At 38.5% G+C, this 20469-nt stretch overlaps 1 protein-coding gene and 1 pseudogene across 3 annotated transcripts in view; one reads left to right on the top strand and one right to left on the bottom strand.

Moving 5' to 3' along the window:
• Positions 1–20469, bottom strand: part of LOC118933729 (zinc finger protein 780A-like) — a 113338-nt gene that overhangs the window by 14870 nt on the left and 77999 nt on the right. For 2 of the 3 annotated variants that reach the window (XM_057493371.1, XM_057493372.1), the window contains exons 3-5: positions 13931–14022; positions 9222–9276; positions 8000–8126 (exon numbers count right to left, since the gene is read on the bottom strand). In XM_057493371.1, the coding sequence (XP_057349354.1) occupies positions 8000–8126; positions 9222–9266 (172 nt within the window). In that variant the 5' untranslated portion in view covers positions 9267–9276; positions 13931–14022. Of the gene's footprint in view, positions 1–7999; positions 8127–9221; positions 9277–13930; positions 14023–14937; positions 15176–20469 lie in introns of those variants that run through there. The other variant, XM_036928367.2, reaches the window with a different exon arrangement.
• Positions 3147–7987, top strand: LOC118933730 (translocation protein SEC63 homolog; annotated as a pseudogene).

Below are 20469 nucleotides of genomic sequence, written 5' to 3'. Positions count from 1 at the left end.
AGAAACAAATCCTACCATTTTCAACAACATGGATGGAGCTAGAGGGCATAATGTTCAGTGAAATAAGCAAGGAGGAGAAAGACAAGTACCAAATGACTTCACTCATTTGTGGAGTGTAACAACAAAGCAAAAACTGAAGGAACAAAACAGCAGCAGACTCAGACACTCCAAGAAAGGACTAGTGGTTAACAAAGGGAAATGGGTGGGGAGGCTGGATGGGGAGGAAGGGAAGGAGGTAGAAGGGGTTTAAGGGGCACTATAATTAGCAATCACAATATAGGTAGCTCATGGGGAAGGTAGTACAGCACAGAGATTACAAGTAATGACTGTACAGCATCTTACTATGCTGATAGACAGTGACTGCAATGGAGGGGGTGAGGACTTGATAATATGGGTGAATGCTGAAACCACAATGTTGCTCATGTGAAATGTTCATAAGAGTGTATATCAACGATACCTTAATTTTTTTTAAAAAAGGGAAAAGGAAAAAAATACTGAATCGGGCAGAGAAAGACAAATACCATATAATTTCACTTATTTATGGAATATAAAAACAAAGCAAAACAGTGGGAACAAAACAGCATTAGACTCATAGACTGAGAAGTGACTAGTGGTTACCAAGGGGGAGTGGAGTGAGTGGGGGTGGGGTAGGGAGAGGAACTGCTGAACCACTGTACTTACATTTGACAAAAAAAAGAAATGATACTGAATGCTAAACTATAAAACTTAAAGGAGAAAAAAAAAGCAAAGAATGTTTAACAGAAAAAGTTCAAACAACCAAACTGACTAGAGATAGTCACACACAGGTACATCCTTATAGAATTAACACCAAATGAGGACTATAAATATGAGATTACAGTATACACTGGCTAAGTACTTTGAAAAGTACACAGAGTAAAACTATGAAAACGAGGGAGAAAATGGGGAGGGCATAAACTGTTTTCAATAATCACACTGCCATGGGAGTGTTGGCATTGTGACTCTCAGAATGTTTTGCATATAGCAAGGCATAAAACAGTAATTATGGGATATTCTATTCTGTTACCCCCAGTATCACTGAGAACTAGGATTTTCAGTTTGAGAAAAAAAGAGACATAGGTTTAAGGCAGATTAGGTAAACAAACACTTTTTAATCCTGAAATAGAAATGTAAAGATCAGTGTGAACTTGTGAGGAATTTTAACTCTCCAATAAAACTAGACTTATTTCCTATCTCTGTCCACTGAAAATGCCTAAAAGCAGTAACTTAACCAAGAACAATAAGCAACCTTGGTTCCCAGACTATGGGCTCAAAATACTATTTTCCATTAAAGAAACCAGGACTTTGTGGAGAAATGAAACAGGTTGTCTTGCTAGACAGCAAGGAATCTCTCAAAGACTACCAGGGTCATGTTAAGAGAGCTTGGGAGTCAAACTGAAGAGGTGTGCACTGGCCAAAGATGGAACAGTTTGGGCATTAGTAAAAATAGGAAAAATAGAATGAGACACAGCAAAGTTTTTATTCTGTGTATTCATAACCATCATTAAAAAAAGGTCACGTTTGAGAGGATACTAAGAAACTAACTCGTTACTTAGAAAATTAATAAACAAAGGAAAAGAATCGAGTATTTACCTTGACTTTTCTATATAATGTGTGTAACTGAATAACCAAGTAGTGAATGAGGCAAAGTTTCTTTTTACAGATGCATTCCAGCTAATAAAGAGTAAATGACAGAATGAAAATATCACCAATTTGCCACCCCTAATGGATTAAAGGACATAGTAACTGACCATCAATAGCAGTTAATTGTCACTAAAATGAGACATCCACACATCATATGCCAACTAGCTGAAGAATTATCACCGCCACCCAGGAAACAATCTTGCCAAAAGCCCTCGAAACCTGGGTTTGATTAAGCTGCCAGATCCAACTATCAATTTACAGGAAACAGAGGACAGAGGAACATGTTCATCTATAACATCGAGATATAACCAGCAAAATCCAGATGGTGGGGCACTACAGGCTAAACAATCTACTTTAATCAAGAAAAAAACTTTTCACAAATGCTGGGCATAGAAGCCACAGGGCATAAATATGCAAAGAAGTAAAAAGCTAACCTTTTCAAACAATAAGGCTTCTCTCTCACTTACCAACTTAACATTTCCCTGTATGGCCCCGGAAGATGACTGGTTAGCCAGAGACGGGTAAGATTCCTCAAGGGAGGAACAACCTAAGACAGGCACAGTCGCAGGGGGCCATCTGGTGAGAAAATGGGGAGCAGCAGAGGTGAGGCTTAGAACCTCCCCCCTCATGTTCTGAGAGAAATCTTCTGCATACATGGATGTTTATTGCCCTCGTCTAGCTCGGATTAACACATAGTCTACAGGCACACACCTGATCATCTACATTTGCTCTCTTACAACACTAAACTCTGTTTTCTACCTTTATCTCGTATCTACCTACCACTTCAGCATTTTATTAAAAATAATAATAATAGAGATGTGGTATCCACATATAAATCAAGTTTAAAAATCAAATGAATAGTCATATTTGAACTGACTGTGTATAGTTCATAATGCATGAACAAAACCGAAAGCTTCTTTGATGACTGCCCTTGCACTGTTCACCATGTAACTTATTCACTATGTAAGAATTTGTACTCCATGTAAGAATTTGTTCGTTATGCATCAGAAGATTGGAGACTGACGAGAATTAGGCTTGGGGTGGATTAATGATTGTGCATTGAGTATTGACCCCCCTATACAGAAATTTATTGTTGTTAACAACTATTTGATCAATAAATATGAGAGATGCCCTCACACACACACACACACACACACACACACACACACACACACAAATATATATATATATATAAACACACTTCCAATTGTAAAATAAATAAGTAACCGGGATGTAATGTATAGCATAAGGAATATAGTCAAAATATTGTAACAACTTGGTATGGTGATAGCTGGTACCTAGAATTATCATGTATATAAATGTTGAATCACTGTGTTGTACACCTGAAACTAATGTAATGCAATACTGTTGTCAACTACCCTTCAATAAAAAAAAAAAAAGAAAAAAACTTTTCAGAACAATCAAATCAAAAGGAACCTATAATTTAAAAGAAACTTAAAAGACTTTTTTAAACTACAGACAAAAACAAAAATCAGACTAAACATGCTCAACTCAGGTGATAAAACTCTAAAGAGAATTTTTCTTGCAGGAAGGGAAAGATTTGTGAGTGCAGAGACATGTGACAGGTGTCTGGGACAGCTGGCAATCCTACTCTGTGACCTGGTGTCTAAAAGTGTGTGCACCTTAACATAATTTATCATGCAGTTCTTTGTTTTACGTGGTTTTTTTGTATTCTTGCCATACTTCATTTGTTTAAAAACTAAGAAATCAAGAAAAATTTAAATATAAATCAGGACACAGGTAACAACTCTTGGAAAACATTTTATATTTTCACAATGACAATGAAAACCTTGTACAATCTGGTTCTGGCCTAACTCTCAGACCTCCCTTCCTGTGCTCCCTTCACTTAATTCTGCTCTAGCCTTCTTACTGCTCCTGGTCACACAGGGATCATTTCCCTCTCAGGGCCTTTGTGTTTCCCACTCTGTATGATCAGGCTGATGAGGACTCTTGTCCAGGAATGTGACCTGAACCCTTCCTTCCAGCTCTGCAAGCATGCCCCCTTCAAGACGTGTTCCCTGACAATCCAAGTTCCGTCATTCCCACCCACTGTTCTTATTTACTCATCTGCACAGCATGATTCCTGATACTCCTGATTTATTCACTTGCTTAGTTGTTTAATCCACATCTTGCCAACTGCAGGTAAAGTCCACGTAATGACAGTGACAAGCACAGCGCCCTGTTTGGTTAAACGTTCACTGAAGATATGAATACATTTTTTTAGACACTGGTAACACATATGGAAATCTAAATGTAAAAGCAGAGCTGGAAAGCATTTGGATGCAAAATATATGTGAAAAGGTTACACTGGGAAAGAAAGAGGGCACTCCAATAAGGGGAGGAAAATTAGAGAATAAAAACTAGGTGATCTAGTAAAAGACCACGTTCCTTTGACAGCTCATGCTGTGATCTTTATCTCCTTGTCAGGGCTCGGGCATTTCTATCCAACCGGGTAAAACATAGGTCTTGGAACAAGTTTTTCGAACCACATCTCAGGAGTGTAACTGCTGTCTGACCACGGGGGCTGCCCTCCACAATGACAGGTGCCCCCTGCCGGCTTTCCCCTCACTCACTGGGGTACCATCCCCATGTTTTTTTCCTCACACCCACCTAGGGCTCTTTCTCTTGCTCTAATAACACACGTGGCTTAGAAATGGAACTTGCTCCTGCTTAAAAGAAAATAAATAATGCATGGTGTAGAATTCTTTCTTAATATAAAAAAATAAAATAAAAACTTTGGGACCTAGTTAAATTTATGACACTTTAAAAATCAAAATGATATTGAGAAAAGACTTCAAGCAGAGAGAATAAGAGACCAGCTAGATTAGAAAAGGGACTTAGTTTCATTTAAACTCATATATGGCCCATCCTTTGAGATTAAATATAACTTAGTGGTTGAGAACATGAACTGCCTGGTTCAAATTCTCTCTCTGCTATTCAGGAGCAGTATAATCTTGGGCAAGCCATTTAAACTCTGTCCTTCAGTTTTCCCATCTCTAAAATGGGGGTTATAATAATACCTATTTTATAGGGTTGATATTAAAATCAAATTAGTTAATACAGGTAGAACACTTTGGACACTGCCTGGTATGTAGTAAGTACTACAGTATCAACTATCACTTTTATTGTTGGTCTTCATTTTGCCTTAGATGTTTTGGTTCATTCGTAGAATATATTAATTCAATGAAAATACAAACTTCATGGTCTGAAACTGTCTACTACAAAGCAAGTACAGAAATGTTTACTGAGAGAGTGAGGAGCGGCTGTGGCGAGGTGAGCAGAAGGAGGCAGTGGAGGGGGGTCCGTGGCAGGGCAGCAGTTCCAATATGGGGACAGCAAAAACACCTTCTTCCATTGCATCACCTTTGTGGGGCTCATTGCGATCCCGGCCACATACTACCTCTGGCCCTGGGACTAGAATGCCAAACAAATTTGATTAAAGAATATCAGAAAGGTATATGGAAAATGTATGGGGTACTGCTTATGGTTATTAAAACCCAGCCACATATTATTTCTAAAGAAAATAATTCTGTTTGCAGGATGGGCACTGTTCTTATTCCTTGCATACAAAGTTTCCAAAACAGATCGAGACTATCAAGAATACAATCCTTATGAAGTATTAAATTTGGATCCCAAGGCAACAGTCACAAAAATTAAGAAATAGTATCATTTGCTGTGATTTAAATGTCATCCAGATAAAAGAGGCAATGAAGTTATGTTTATGAGGATAGCAAGCGTTTATGCAGCTTTAAATGATGAAGAGTCCCAGAAAAACTGGAAGAGTTTAGGAACTCAGATGGGCCTCAAGCCATGAGCTTTGGAACTGCCCTGCCAGCTGGACAGTGGACCAGGAAAATTCAATTTTGGTTTTGCTAGTACATGGATTGGCATTCAAGGTTATCCTTTCAGGTGTGGTGGGTGCATGGTGGTATTGCTCAATATGTTAAGAGTGGAGACCAGATTCTAATACGTACAACAGATTTACACATATTTTGTTTATAAAACCCCAAATATGGATATGAAACATCTTATCATGGTACTGGCTGGAGCCTCTAAATTTGATCCTCAGTGTAATAAAGATGCCACAAGCAGACCAACAGATAATATTCTCGAATCTCAGCTAATCAGAGAGATTGGCAGAATTAACTTAAAGGAGCCTCTACCTACCTGCCCATGAAGCCTGAAGGCCAGAGTTCTTTTACAGTCTCATCTAGCTGGAATGAAAATTCCTGCGACTCTTGAAGAACATCAGCAATTTAGGCTGAAAAAAATGTCCTACCCCACTTCAAGAAACACTTAATGTCATCTGCCAACTAATAATGACCCAGAGCTGTGAAGAAAGGGAGTTTTGCTCTCTAACTCTGACATCCCTAGAAAACTGTGAAGCTTTCTCAGATGGCTATGCAAGGCCTTCTGCAGTTTAAGTTGTCTCTTCGGCAGCTTCCTCACATGGAAGAGGACAATCTCAAAAGAGTTTCTAATTTCTACAGTACAAAACTGAGACTACCCAGGCTTTGCTGAGTTTAAAAGAAACAGATCGCCACAATCTACTGCACTTCCTTGAAGATGAGAAATATTAAGAGGTGAGTGCCCCGTAAGTGCCTATGGACATAAAACGACAGCTACTAGATAACGAAGACAGCAATGACATCACAGATGGCTCCCTAGTTACAGTGCTTGTTAAGCTGGCCAACAACAGCAGAAGTATTGGAAGAGAGCAGCCCATCTGGACTACAGAGGAACAGCCAGCAGAAGACGGCCAGGGTAATACTAACAAGAACAGGACAAAAGGACAGTGGCAACAGAAGAGCACAGGACCCACGAAAACTGCTCTATCAAAAAAAAGAAACCTTAAAAAACAAACATACACCATACCCTTACCAGTCAAAGCAACAGAAACTAACACAGACAAATGGAGCCATTGGGAGAGAGGCTGCAGTAAAGGAAGACAAAGTTTCTGACAAAGGCAGTGATTCGAAGAAGGAAAAACCAACAGATTACCAAAGTGAAAAAGATGACAGAGACTCTGACAGAGAGCAAGATGGAAAACAAAACAAAGAGATGAAACAGAGCAGCAAGAATTACAACACAGTACACAGGCAAAGGGGAGAGAGCTCTACAGGCAACCAGCTCAAAGATAACATGCCCCGTTCACAGTCTTCACTTTCCTGCGGAAAAACAAGTAGTGGTGGCTTTATACTCCAAGATAGGAAGGAACAGACAAGAATACCTACACCACACCACGTGTGTGCACTTAAAGATACAGAAGAGGTAGAACTTAAGTTTCCTGTGCCAGGCATCCCTGGAAATTATCACAGTATTTCTGAGTTTCCAAAACAGATCAAGGCTTCTATCTTATATGGGTTTGGATCAGACTAAACCACTGAAGTTGAAATTTCTGGAGGCTAAGCCTGTGCCAAAAAATCCCCCCCAGTGTGATACAGCAAGAGGGGGCTGAAAACCAGGAGGGCAGCAAAGGCTCTGAAGATAATACTGAGGAGAAAGAAGAGGAAAGGGAAGATGATGACTAAGCAGTACTATGAATAAACCACAATATTTGCAAATATTTTTGGAAACTTCCATTCTTTTGGAAGCATATAATAAACCAGAAACAGTGAAAAACTGATGCTGAGGGAAGTGTTAGTTCCTGAAATGGATGCATAATATAACGAGGCAGTGGCAGTGCCCTGGTACAGTCTGAATATGCTTAAGGCTTGTTAGAGCCTTTCAAGTAGAGGATGGTGCATTCATTTCATCTGCAAATAACTATAAACCCTTTGTTATAACTGTCAGAAAAAAAAAGAAATATTTATTAAAGGAATATGTCCACTTCAGTTTTAAATGAATTCAGTTGAGCCAATTAATATTATGTAAATCATAAGAGGCTCTTTTGATAGAAAATCCAAATCCTGCTCTCCTTGCAGGTGGGTCCAAAAAAAAAACCCCAGAGCATCTACAGTAATTCTGAGATCAAACGCAATATAAAATCTGGTTTCTTAGACAATGCAATGCAGACTCCAAATTCAGTTACAGAGAGGAACAGCAGAAGGAAGAAAGCTCACTGCGGGGTGGGCAAGATGCAGGCTCTTCATGGAGGTGCCCATTTCAACCCAATAAATCCCAAACTATTTCCTTTAAGAACAAGAAGAAGGAACTAAGCTATTTCTTAAGAGACAGAGCTGAAACTCATGGTGCAGAAAGCTGGTATTACAAAGAAAAGACACTATGAACTTATTAATAATTATAATTACTCAATATTAATTTAGATTTAATATTGGTTAGTATTTAGAAATAATACTGGGGGAGAAAGTCTTACCCAGTGAGACCAAGTTGTTATAGTTCTCCAGCATCACATCCCTGTATAAGGCTCTCTGAGCAGAATCCAGGCACACCCATTCCTCCTGGGAGAAGTCGATGGCCACATCCTTGAATGTCACGGCTCCCTGGAACCACAAACACATGCATTACAGTGACTGAAGGAAAGCATTTCAGGGTGAGAGGAGAGGAGGTAAAGGACTGCAATGCAGAAAAGTAGCGACACAGAACTTCCCAGGGGCCCTACACTTTCTTAAGAATCCTGCTGCCACACAGCAAACTTCTTACATACTGTGGGCTAACTCACTTATCCCAGCATGTCTGGGAATGGATAAAATGTCTGAATTTCCCTACTAAACAAGCATAGTGCCTGCTATGAGCCTGTCTCACAAATGCTCATTAAAAGTGCAAAGAGCATTTCTATACCATCTGTATTTTTAAGATATAGGGGGAAATTTTCATGAAACTTTTAGGAAAAGTTTTAGGAAAAATATCTTAGAAAAGAGAGGCTGCATAAAGTTGACAATGTTCTCATTCCTCAAGTTCATTATATTAAAAGAGAACAAAAGCATTTCTTCTTGTCCTGGCATTTTTATAAACTGCATAAGAGTCCATATAATGGACACATTTGATTTTATCGTTCTTTTCTATTTATATATTAGGATGGTCAAAGTCTATAAGGTCTTCCCCAATTCTGGGAATTTACAGTTACCTGCGATCTACATACTGGATGACCTCCTGTTACTACCCACTGCTCTTACTGAACATTTTCCTAACAGCCTCATAAAGTAGATCATCTTGTCACACACTGAGGCCACTCAATATCAAATTCTACCTTACTCCCTGGAAAGCGCAAGTCTGTGGAGAAGTTCCAAGGTTTTCCCAACTGTGGCCAAATGAGACAACCATCCTAACTTCTCAAAATCCACAAACTCCCGTTTCCCTGTGGGAACTGACACTCGCTGCTCCAATGTTTCTCTTAACAGAGGCCTTAGCACAGAGCAGGTGTTCAATAATGTGTTCAAAGTTATCAACACCATTTGGAAAAGAGAGGCATAAATGGGAAGAACACTGAGCTTTCTTTTTCACCAGCCTTCACTGTCGTGGGACAAACTGAAGTATAGGGTCTTGGACCCTTTGGTAGGAAGCTTCAGGATAAGTAAGTAACAAATACGTCACCTGAACTGAAAGTCTTATTTCAAGGAGAAGAAATACCAACTTACATGGGATGTATTTTTAGAGTTACGACATTGACCAATCTTCCTCATGCTTCCTCTCCTAGAGAGAAAAAAAAAAGGCGGGGGGAAGGTTAAGCCAAGCCTTGGCTCAGTGCTCTCAAAGTGACTTAAATTACTATAACAATTTTTTCCTCCATTTCTATGTCTCAACTACCCTGGAAGACACTTCTTCCATCCTGCCCCCCTGCGCGCACACACGGTCTCTCTCTTGTACAAGCTGGCAGCAAGCAAGAGAAGTCTGGACAAAATTAAGCTCTCCCCCAAGCTCCAGGGGACCCGCTGTCCTCCAAAACATCTCAGCATGAAGGACCTTGGCCTGTCCTCTATTCCTAGGATGCATACCTAGGCCTAGGACAGGGCCCCTCATCCTGCTCTGTGCAGATTGTCTTCCACTAGTCCCATTTCTAAGGGCTGAGAAGGGGCCACATCATCCAAACCACAATCTCTTTGTGAACTCAGGATAGGGGGAAGTGGGGCAAAGTGTGAAAACAAAAAGATGTAGGGTTGGAATTGCCCAGGCTGTGTTTGTCTGAGGCCAACAAAGCCAGAATATCCATGTAATGGAATACTAAGTGGTGATTAAGTGTTCAAGATATATGGTCAGCCAAAAAATCAGGGGTTACAAAAGAGGATGATATGACTTACATTTGTAAAATGTATATACAGATAAAGATTGTCTTGACATGGATGCAAAAAAAATTCTAGAAAATTACATGCAAACAGGTCTTATCTCTGTATTGTGGCCCCAATTCTCTACTTTTTGCCTGAAAGTGCTTCATAATTGTTGTTAAGTATGGCCAGGCATTAACTTACAACATATATATAGCTATACAGTTATATTCAAATATAGACACATACATGGTTGTGTGCACTTGTATGTTTTTTTTCCTTTTCCTATGAGGAAACTGTTCTCCACATTGGATGAAAGATAACCTTTTATTTATATGGCTTCCCCCTGAGCTTGGGAGGGGAACTCAGGATACCCTAATGAACACTTGATTTTACTTAATGGGTTTGCTTCCTTTATTTCTCAATTCTTGAACCAATACTAAGCTATCTATATTTATCTGAGTATGTTAGAATAACTCCTAAAAAGAGAGTCTACAGTCCCCAAGCAGAGTCTTATATGATTTAGTGACAGTCTCACTGCTGCTTCCTTCATGCCTTCTTAACAGAAAGGCTTGTTTCTAAACCTATCATTTTAGCCATAATGTTCTCTAAACAGCTGCTGAATCACCTTCTGTGATTAGTCACTTTGCATTTAACATATTTAGAATTTCTAAGATACAAATCTTAAAACATAATTTTATTTAACTCTACAGAAATCCCATGGGCTTACTAGAGTGTGATCAAAGCCTGGTGACTACAGACTAAAAGATGTCTCTTTCCTGTAAACTCTTCAAGTATGCTAGAGGAATTTTTCTAATGGGCTTTTCCATACTCTGCCTTACCCTTATTCAGATTTTACCTTCTTTGCTGTAATAATAAGAAATTTTCAGTCATTACATCCTCCAAAAATTATCACAGTATCCGCCCTATTGTAGGTACATGAGCATCTGAGGATTAACCCAAATTGCAATTCTGGGAATTTTCCACAGGAAAACAGCTATGGAAGCACACATGACATATGCACAAGGATGATCATCAGAGAATATTCCATAATGACCAATAATTAAAACTTAGATGTCAAACAATTGACAGATGGTTAAATAAACCATGTTCTGCTATATGATGGCATACCAGTCCATTATTCATTATGATGGTCTACATTAATTGATGAAGTAAAAAATTCATGATGATTACTCAATGAGACAAAATTTTAAAAGTATACTTAATTTTACTCCCATGAACTAAAATATCTGAGTTCCTACAATGTGTCCAGAGCTTAATACATCTTAAGTTCTGTATCTCTCAATCTTTCTTTTATTTTTTTTGAGATATAGTTGACATACAATATATTGGTTTCAGATGCACAACAGTGATTTGACAATTATATACATTAAATGCTCACCATAAATGTTGTTACCATCTGTCACCAAAGGTATTACAATATTATTAGCTATATTCCCTATGCTATACTTCGATCCTTGTGACTAATTTATAATTTGAAGTTTGTATCTCTTTATCTCCTTCACCCACTTCACCTAGGGAAGAGAAACTAAGGTAATGTGAGTTTCAGCTTTGTGCCAGAAACTTCTATGACTTCATTTAATCCTGATGCAGTGGCTACTGTTACCTGAATTTTAGCCTCAATTTACTTTCCTCAGACGTAAAATGAACATAATATAATATTATTTTCCTACCTAATCCAAACTCTTATGAAGATCAAAAGCATTTAATGTGAAAAAAAATTTTAAGGTAAACTTAATATATGTGGTAGCCTGTCATCAGTTAAAAAAAAAAAGAAACCCACAAGTTTTGTTTTCATATTCAGGATGTGAATCTAAACTAGGACAGTTAACTGTTCAGTGCCTCTGTTTCCTCATTAGTAAAACAGAAAGAGAGTAACCAGCACAGAGAGTAAGCAGAAGAATAGTAAGAAAATTCAATTAAAACACGTAATGACACTTAAATGTGTGTTATCATCATCATCGAGAATAAAGATTGCATTTGACTTAATTCTACTGTTTCTTTGTGTGTGTAAGCTATATAGTAAAACATAGCTTAAGGCCTGGTCCTTCTTAGAATGTCAACCCAAAATATTCAGAGCCTAGCCTGGAAAATGCAATTCTTAAGTAACATTTGCAAAAGAGCTCTCATAACAAGGAGCAAAGGTGCCCCAAAGCACAGAGGTCTCAAAGGGACAGGCACACTTTGCTGTTAACTCAAAGAATGAAAACCATGAGTAGATTGGATTTGTTTTTCAAACTGATTCTATTCTACAGAAACAAAATTCTCATATCCACATATAAAAACCCAACTGGAAAACAACAAAGTATCAATAATGACCATCTCTCCAGAGAGGGGCTGTAACTTTAACTTTCTTCACTTTAAGTTCCTTAAAAAGAATAGTTCCACACTATTCCAGCATCAAAAATCCACACTAAAACTACTTTGAAATTAAAAAATAAAAATGAGAGGATTATCAGGGAGTCAGTATTCCCAATCATTAAAAATCAGGACTTATCATGAGGGTCAACGAAGAAATCAATGTGCCTTTAACAAGTAACTCCGACTAGTTGAAAAATCCTTCAGCTGCAATGCATCTCACCAATATAGACAATTTTCATTATCAAGATTATTCTCCAAAAGAACACAGTGCAGGGAAGTGGCACCTGTAAAACTGAGTGAGAAGATGCATGGAATACACAGTACCATGTTTGATTCTCTTCTACACCGAATAACCACTTAAAGTATCATTTTGGACATAATCCTTACAGAATGCCCTCGTTTAGTAAATGGGATCCATATACAACATTTTCCTGAGTACTACTGGTCATAAAATGAATATTGGTTAACATACCGAATGTTTTCATTTTTCAAGATTCTTTATAAACATAATTTTATTAAGTGCATAATATTCTATCACATGAGGCTAGGATGATTTGCTTAACTACTCAGTTTGTGTAAGATTGTTTTTAAATGTCACTCCAGGTATCACAGTCTTTTGACTCTAGACCAGGGTTTCTCAATCGTGGCATTGATCACTTGGTAAAATCGCCCTCCATTGAGAATCACTGGTCTACATCAATGAGTCCAAGCCTTTTCGGTCATGCACATATTCGATAATCTCATGAAATTACATACTTTCTCCCCCCTCACAAAATGCACCATTATACATTTCTGTAACATTTCAGTATACGATTTCAGTGAGTTTATGGTCCCAAGACCATAAATGGAATCACAGGAACTCAGGTTAAGAATTTCCATTTTAGATTACTTGGGCATCTCATTCATTTTCTTAACATGCAGGCAGCCATCGCAATGGATCACATTCCTAACACTCCTTGAGTACGTGGATCACGTATTCCTAATTCTATACAAAGTTGAGGGGAATTAGCTAAAATGACCACACATATAGAACAACTAAAGCATATCAAGCACTCAGGATATGCCTGGCTCTACTCATCTGATGTTCATCACAGACCTGACAGAGCCAGAGACAAGACTCACGATTCCAATCCGGAAATTTTGGCTCCTACCACGCCACTATACTGCTCCTCACAGTCCACACAAAAATCAGCTCAAAACGCAAGGTGGCTGCCAAACCTCAAAGGACACCTGGCCGGTACTACAAATTCCAAGTGATGGGGGAGTCCCTGGAAAAATCCTGGCCTTACTGATCCCAGCTTCTGTTGTTGTAACTTTCCTACTCCTGAAAGCCTCACAGACTGAAATAATCAAACCATCTTCATTCTTCCCTTGCTTTGAAAAGCAGGCATACAAACACCAAAAGGTATCTAGTATGTGGTTCCATTTGAACAGTAATTGCCTTCTTACCAAATCAGTCTAAACTAAAGCTTTAACATTAATCTCTGGAGGTTTGTTTCCATATTATCTTAGAAAACGAGAGTGCACAAGATGTGAACATTGTTCCAAATAGCTAACTGAACATTAGGAGATGAGGGACAATGGGGAAGCACAACGGTGGAGTATCAATCTGCACGTCTTTCTTCATCTACTGAAAATTTACTGGAACCTCTGTATTTTAAAAACAAAACCGCAATTTCTTAAAACACAAAGCACAAACTCACCCTGGCCTTTTAGATGTGCCGCAGTAAGACTCTCAGCTTCTTTGGGGTCTGTAACTCCAGGAGCAAAATCCCGGGGCAAAATACCTTTGAAGCTGAAATAGGTCAAAGGAAGAAATAAAGGGGGAGAAACCCTTTTTTTTCCCCTTAAAAACTGTCCTCCACTTACGCTCCCCGTGTCTCTCGCGACCTGGCTGCAGAAGCCACCCAACCTCTCCAGTCCAGATAAGCCCTCGCTCACCAGGTAATTACCTATTGATATGGAAAAGCTACTTTCCTCCACCCCTTGGAAACACCTATTGATATGGAGATAAACTAAGGCCTGGGGAGAGATTCTGGAAATACCGGAATTTTACCCACAGGGCCATTTTGGATAATGGTATGACTGGATAAAAAGAAAGCTAGACTGAGAACCCAGGCCTTTCTTGAAGCGCAGACTAAATTTGAAAGCACCCTCCAGGGCCACACCTTCCCTTACTTCTCACAAAATGGAATGGAAGTAAAAGGAGGATTTGGTCCCTGAGTTCGAAGCTGGTTCCTGGGGACAGGTCTGAGAATGCTGAGGTTCTCAACATGTAACTGCCTTCCTGGAGGGCCCTCGCAGACGCTTCCAGCTCTAAAATTCCCATCTCAAGTTCAGATCCGTGCTTTCTAGGAGAAAGCAAGACTTTGATTCTGGACTATCTGATGTCCCTACTATGACATCTGCTGTGGCCCTGGTGGCTGTGAGCGGACAGACGGAGGAAAGCAGCAGGCCACGAGTCCCGGCGACATTCACACTGCCTCAGAAAAGCACGCCCGCTGCCCACACGCCGGCTCCTCGGGTGCCGGCCGCACATGGATGCCGCCATGGCCGGCGTGGGCACGCCTGGCGCCCTCACGCTCTCGCTCCCGCACCCGCGTCCACCGCCCCTTCCCCACCGCGCAGGCGGTGCGCACGCGGGCCCGCAACTCCGGCAACGGCCTCTCCAGCTCCCGGCGCTCGTACCCCTGAGCCCGCGTCTGCCCACCTGTGCCGGCCGCTCGGTGAAGCTGGGGCTCTAGTCAGCCGGCGCCTCCCGCAGCCACTGCAAAGTAGAGCCTCGGAAGCCCAGTGCGGCGCAGATCAGATTGAAGCGGCACGTAACGGGCCCGCCCCCAAGGGGGCCGAGCCCAGGGACTTGTGGGAGGTCCTGCCCGGGGAGTGCGCAGGCGCGGGCGGCTGCTAAAAGTAAGGCTGTACTTGTTGGACTACTAAGGTAACTTCTCCTTACCGAGGTGGATGCAAATGAACAAAGAAGAAAGAATCTTATATAAGAAAAACCCTAAGGACGTCACCAAAAAAAAAAAAAACTGTTAGAATAAGGAGATTCAGTAAAGGTTCAGGTTACAAAACCAACGTACAAATATCACTTTGTTGCAAAACACTAACAACTATCTGAAAAAAGAAATTAAGAGAACAATCCCATTCACAGTAGCATCGAAACAGTAAAATACTTAGGAATACATCTAACCAAGGAGGAGAAAGAGCTGTACACTGAATATGAAAGCAATAATGAAAGAAATTGCAGAAGTCACAAATAAATGGAAAAATATCCCATGCTTATGGATCAGAAGAATTAATATTGTTAAAATGTCCACAGTGAATACAAATTCAGTGCAACAGCTATCAAAGTTCCAGTGGCATTTTTCATAGAAACAGAACAATTTAAAAATTTGTATGGAAGCACAAAAGACCCCAAATAGCCAAAGCAATCTTGAGCAAGAACAAAGCTGGAGGCATCACATTTCCTAACTTCAAATTATGTTACAAAGCTACAGTAATCAAACATATGAAGCTATAGTAAAAACAGACACACAGACCAGTGGAACAGAATAGAAGCCCAGAAATAAACCCACACATGTACAGTCAACTAATCTTCAAAAAGGACACCAAGAATACAAGATGGGGAAGAACAGTTTCTTCAATAAATGGTGCTAGGGAAACTGGATGTCCACATGGAAAAGAATGAAATTGGACTCTTCTCAGGCCATACACAAAAATCATCTCAAAGTGGATTAAAGACTTAAACATAAGACCTAAAACCATAAAACTCCCACAAGAAAGTGAGAAAAATCTCCTTGATACTGGTCTTGGCAGTAATTCTTGGATATGACACTAAAAGCACAAGTAACAAAAGCGATGGGACTACATCAAACTAAAAACTCCTTTATAGCAAAAGGAAGAACAAAATGAAAAGATAACCTATGTGTTGGTAAAAGAAATATTTATAAACCATACATGTGATAAGGGATTAATATCCAAAAAAAAAAGCTTATATAACAGTAGTGAAAACACAAACACTTGATTTAAAAATGGACAAAAGACCTGAGTAGATGTTTCTCAAAGAAGATACACAAATGGCCAACAGGTACACAAAAAGGTGCTCAACATCACTAATCATCAGGGAAATTCAAATCAAACCACAATGAGATATTACCCTAACATCTGTTAGGATTCTATTATTAAAAGAAAAAAAAGTGTTGGTGAGGATGTGGAGAAAAGAGAACTCTTATACAGTGTTGGTGGAAATGTAAACTGGTGCAGCCACTATGGAAAACAGTCTGAAGTTACGTAAGTACTGGACAAGAATGTGCAATATTGTAGGTACATATAATGAATATTATTTATCCTTAAAAAAGAAGGAACCCCTGCCATTTGTGACAACATAGATAAACCTGGAGAACATTATGCTAAGTGAAATAAGCCAGACACAGAAAGACAAATACTCTATTTTCCTCACTTTTGTTGGAATCTAAAATAGTCAAACACATAAATGCAGAGAGTAGAATGGTGGTTTCCAGGGACTGGGAGAGAGGGAAATGGTGGCAATGGTCAAAAGTTATAAAGTTACAGTTATGCAAGTTAAATAAGTCCTGCAGATCTACTATACAGCATAGTGCCTATAGCTAACAATATTATGGTGAATATTTAAAATTTGCTAAGAGAGTAAATCTTATGTTAAGTGTTAGAAGAAGAAGAAGAATAGGGACATGAAGAAACTGGTAGGTAATGGATATGTCTGTGACCTTGATGATGGTGATGGTTTCCCAGATGTATGCTTAATATTCAAATTCATCCAGTTGTATACATTAAATATGTGCAGCTTTCTACATGCAATCATACCTCAATAAAGTGTTTCTTTAAAGTAATTGGAATTTACATTCTTATAGAAAGTGTAGAAGAGTTCCAGTTTTTTTTCATTCACCTCTGGTACTTAATGTTTTCTTTCTTTTCCAGTGTAACCATTGTAATGTGTGGGTAGTAGTCTCTTTCATCAATTTTCCTTATGTTTACTGACCCTTAGAATATCCTCTCTAGTTAAGTGGCTTATCACATTTTTTGCCCCTTTTTCTTTTTATGTATTTATTTTTGTATTGAGGTATAGTTGATATATAATCTTGTATTTATTTCAAGTATACACCATAGTAGTTCACCAGTTACCCACATTATTAAATCCTCACCCCTTCTAGTGGGGTTACTATCTGTATCTGTCAATATAGGAGGATGTTACAGAATCATTAGCTATTTTCTCCATACTATAATACCTTCCCTGTGACAAACTTATATTATGATTGAGAGTTTTTTCACCCCTTTATCCCCCTCCCCCTCCCCACCCATTCTTCCCAACCCCTCCCCTATGGTAACCACCAGTCACTTCTCATGAGACTACTGCTATTTTATTCATTTTTGTTTTGTTTTGTTTTTTGATTCCATAAATAAGTGAAATCATATGGTGTTTGTCTTTGCCTGGCTTATTTCAGTTAACATAATACCCTCTAGGTCCATCCATGTTGTTGCAAATGGCAGAATAATATTCCACTGTGTGTATGTAGCACACCTTCTTTATCCATTCATCTATTGGTGGACATTTTGGTTGCTTCCACATCTTGTTTACCCCCTTTTCTTTTGAGATGCATTTTTCTTACTGATTCTTAGAAGTTTTTTAAATGTACTGTGGTATAAATCTCATATCATATATATATACATATTTAAAATATCTTCTCTCAATGTATGGGTTGATTTTTCACTTTCTTAATGTTGCTATTTGGTTTTAACTCTTGATTTTTATATATTACAATTTACAAATTTTTATTTATGGTTATTGCTTCTTGTGTCTTGTTAAAAATATCTTTGTCTCCTCCAAGGTCAAGAAGGTATTCTCCTCTGTTCCCTCTAAAAAGTATTTTACATTCACATTTAGAGTCAAACTGTCTGGAACTGATTTGGGGCAGCATCATTGCCATGCAGTGGCACCTTTATCATAAGTAAGGTGACCATATATATATATGGGTCTATTACCAGAATTTATTCTGTTTCATTGGTCAGTTTGTCTTTCCTTGTACCTGTATCTCACTGTCTCGAACTGTACTACTGATACCAGCGTTCTTGTTCACGGAGCTGAAGAATGAATTTGCAAACACTCAAGGTAGGAGAGCAAGGTACAGGCTTTTATTTAGAGAGAAAGTGAGAGGACAGAGCTCCTGGCTCATGCCAGGAGGGCAAAAGAGAGCCCATGCTGGTGTGTTGTTTAGGGGTTTTATGCGCTGTTGAGGATTTTCAAGAATAGGGGTAGAGGGCTTGGGGTGCAGACTTGTTGTAAGACCACCTGCCCTGTCCCCAGGGTGGGCTGGGTTATTGTCTGTTTGCTTGGGCTGTTTGTAGTTGGAATTGCTTACCAGATTAGTCTTTTGCCTAGGTTCCAGATTACTTGATTAGGATTACAGAATGAAAAACAGCACATAGGTACAGTTAAAAATAAGCTGGGCCTTTTAGCAGGATAAGGCAAATTGTACAGTGTCATGATCTAATTGATACAGTGAAGTCAGGGGCTATGCTGAGATACTCTGTCTGAGAAACATTCAAACATTCCAGGCCAAGTTGCTCCTGGTCTTTTGAGCTTTAATGGATTTCACTGAAGAATGTCTAAATTCCTAATCTGGTATCTACCCTACAGAATTCGTGTGACTCTGACTTTGCATAATGCTTAACAGAGTTTAGATAGGGGCTTCTTTGCACATTATTACAATGTTCTGACTGTAATTATCTTGCATTGCCTTTTTTTCGAAGGTCCTCACCCTTCTCTGCCTAAATCCACAGTCTCACTACTGTAACAGATCTTTGTACATGGCAGTAAATGTCCTTCAGGTTTATTGCTCTTCTTTAAGACTACCTTGGTTATTTTTGACCCTTTGCATTTTCATATTAATTTTAAAATTAGCTTGTCAGTTCCCACAAAAAAAAAATCTGTAATTTTTAATCAGTATTGCATTGTGTACATTTGGGGAAATTTTTATATCTTTACAATATTGAGCCTTCTACCCCATGGATGTTATATTCTCCCTTCTTTAGGATTTCTTTAATTTATTAGAGAAAGTTTGCATTTTTTACTGTAGTGGTCTTATTCATTTTGTTAGGTTCATTCCTAGATATTTGTCATATTTTAATATAAATGGTTTATTCTTTTTCAATTTTTATTTATTTATTGCCAATATATAGAAAATACAGTTGACTTACTGACCTATACATAGAAATATTGCTAAATTCACTAATTCTAATTCTGTAGATAGTGTACCTAGAAAACCCAAAGCAAGTATTAACAGTCTTAGTCACTCCTTTCTAGCTTGTTTGCCTCTTCATTCTTTTTAAGCCCCAATTTCAATGACTAGGACATCCACTGAGCATGAGGTTGTAATAGTATAGTCATCCTTGCTTTAGCCCTACTATTTGGGGGATGCTTTTAACATTTCAATATTGAATATGATGTTTGTCATTTTTTTTTTTTGGTAGGTATCCCCTAATAGACTCAGGAAGTTGCCTCCTACTTTCACTTTGCATAATGAATGGATCTTGCTTTTTGTCAAATGCTACACTATGTACATATGAATTTAACGTATCAGGGTAATTGCAATTTTTGTCATTGTCTTTGTTAGTGTGGTAAAATACGTTGAATGTTCAAAATACATTTCATTCCTGAAAGAGAAAATTACATATCGATAAAAAGAATGTTCAGCTGAAAGACATACCAATCTTAACCTTGCATACACCTGAGAAATATCAAGGTATATACTCAAATAAATTAATTTGAAAAAAATTTTTAGTCTATTTTATTTTGAGAAGACAATTTAGTAAGGTGGAAAATTTTGAACCACTAAATAATAAGCTTGATCAAATAAACACATTTTAGACCCTGGCTCTAAAGCTAATAGAAAACACTTCTCTTCCAAAATACATGAAATATTTCCAAAAACCAATCTGGGTCTGGGCTACAAAACAATTTTCAATAAATTCTTCAAAATTCATACCCTACCCACCAAATTTCATGACCATAAAGCCATGTAACTACATTCACGCACAGTAACATCGGCAATAAACACTTTTTAAAAATGTATGAGTCAACAGAACCACTTATTTGGAATAAGCAAATGTATATATATTAACAAAAAAACATGAAAATTGTACATATCAAAAGTGAAGAGCTAATTCTAAAACAAATATTTATAGGAAAGTTAAAGCCTTAAAT

Source organism: Manis pentadactyla, chromosome 15 (assembly GCF_030020395.1).
Source record: "Manis pentadactyla isolate mManPen7 chromosome 15, mManPen7.hap1, whole genome shotgun sequence".
NCBI classification, from domain to species: domain Eukaryota; kingdom Metazoa; phylum Chordata; class Mammalia; order Pholidota; family Manidae; genus Manis; species Manis pentadactyla.
Note: the sequence above shows the minus strand (reverse complement) of the source record. Positions and strands in the feature narration are given on the sequence as shown.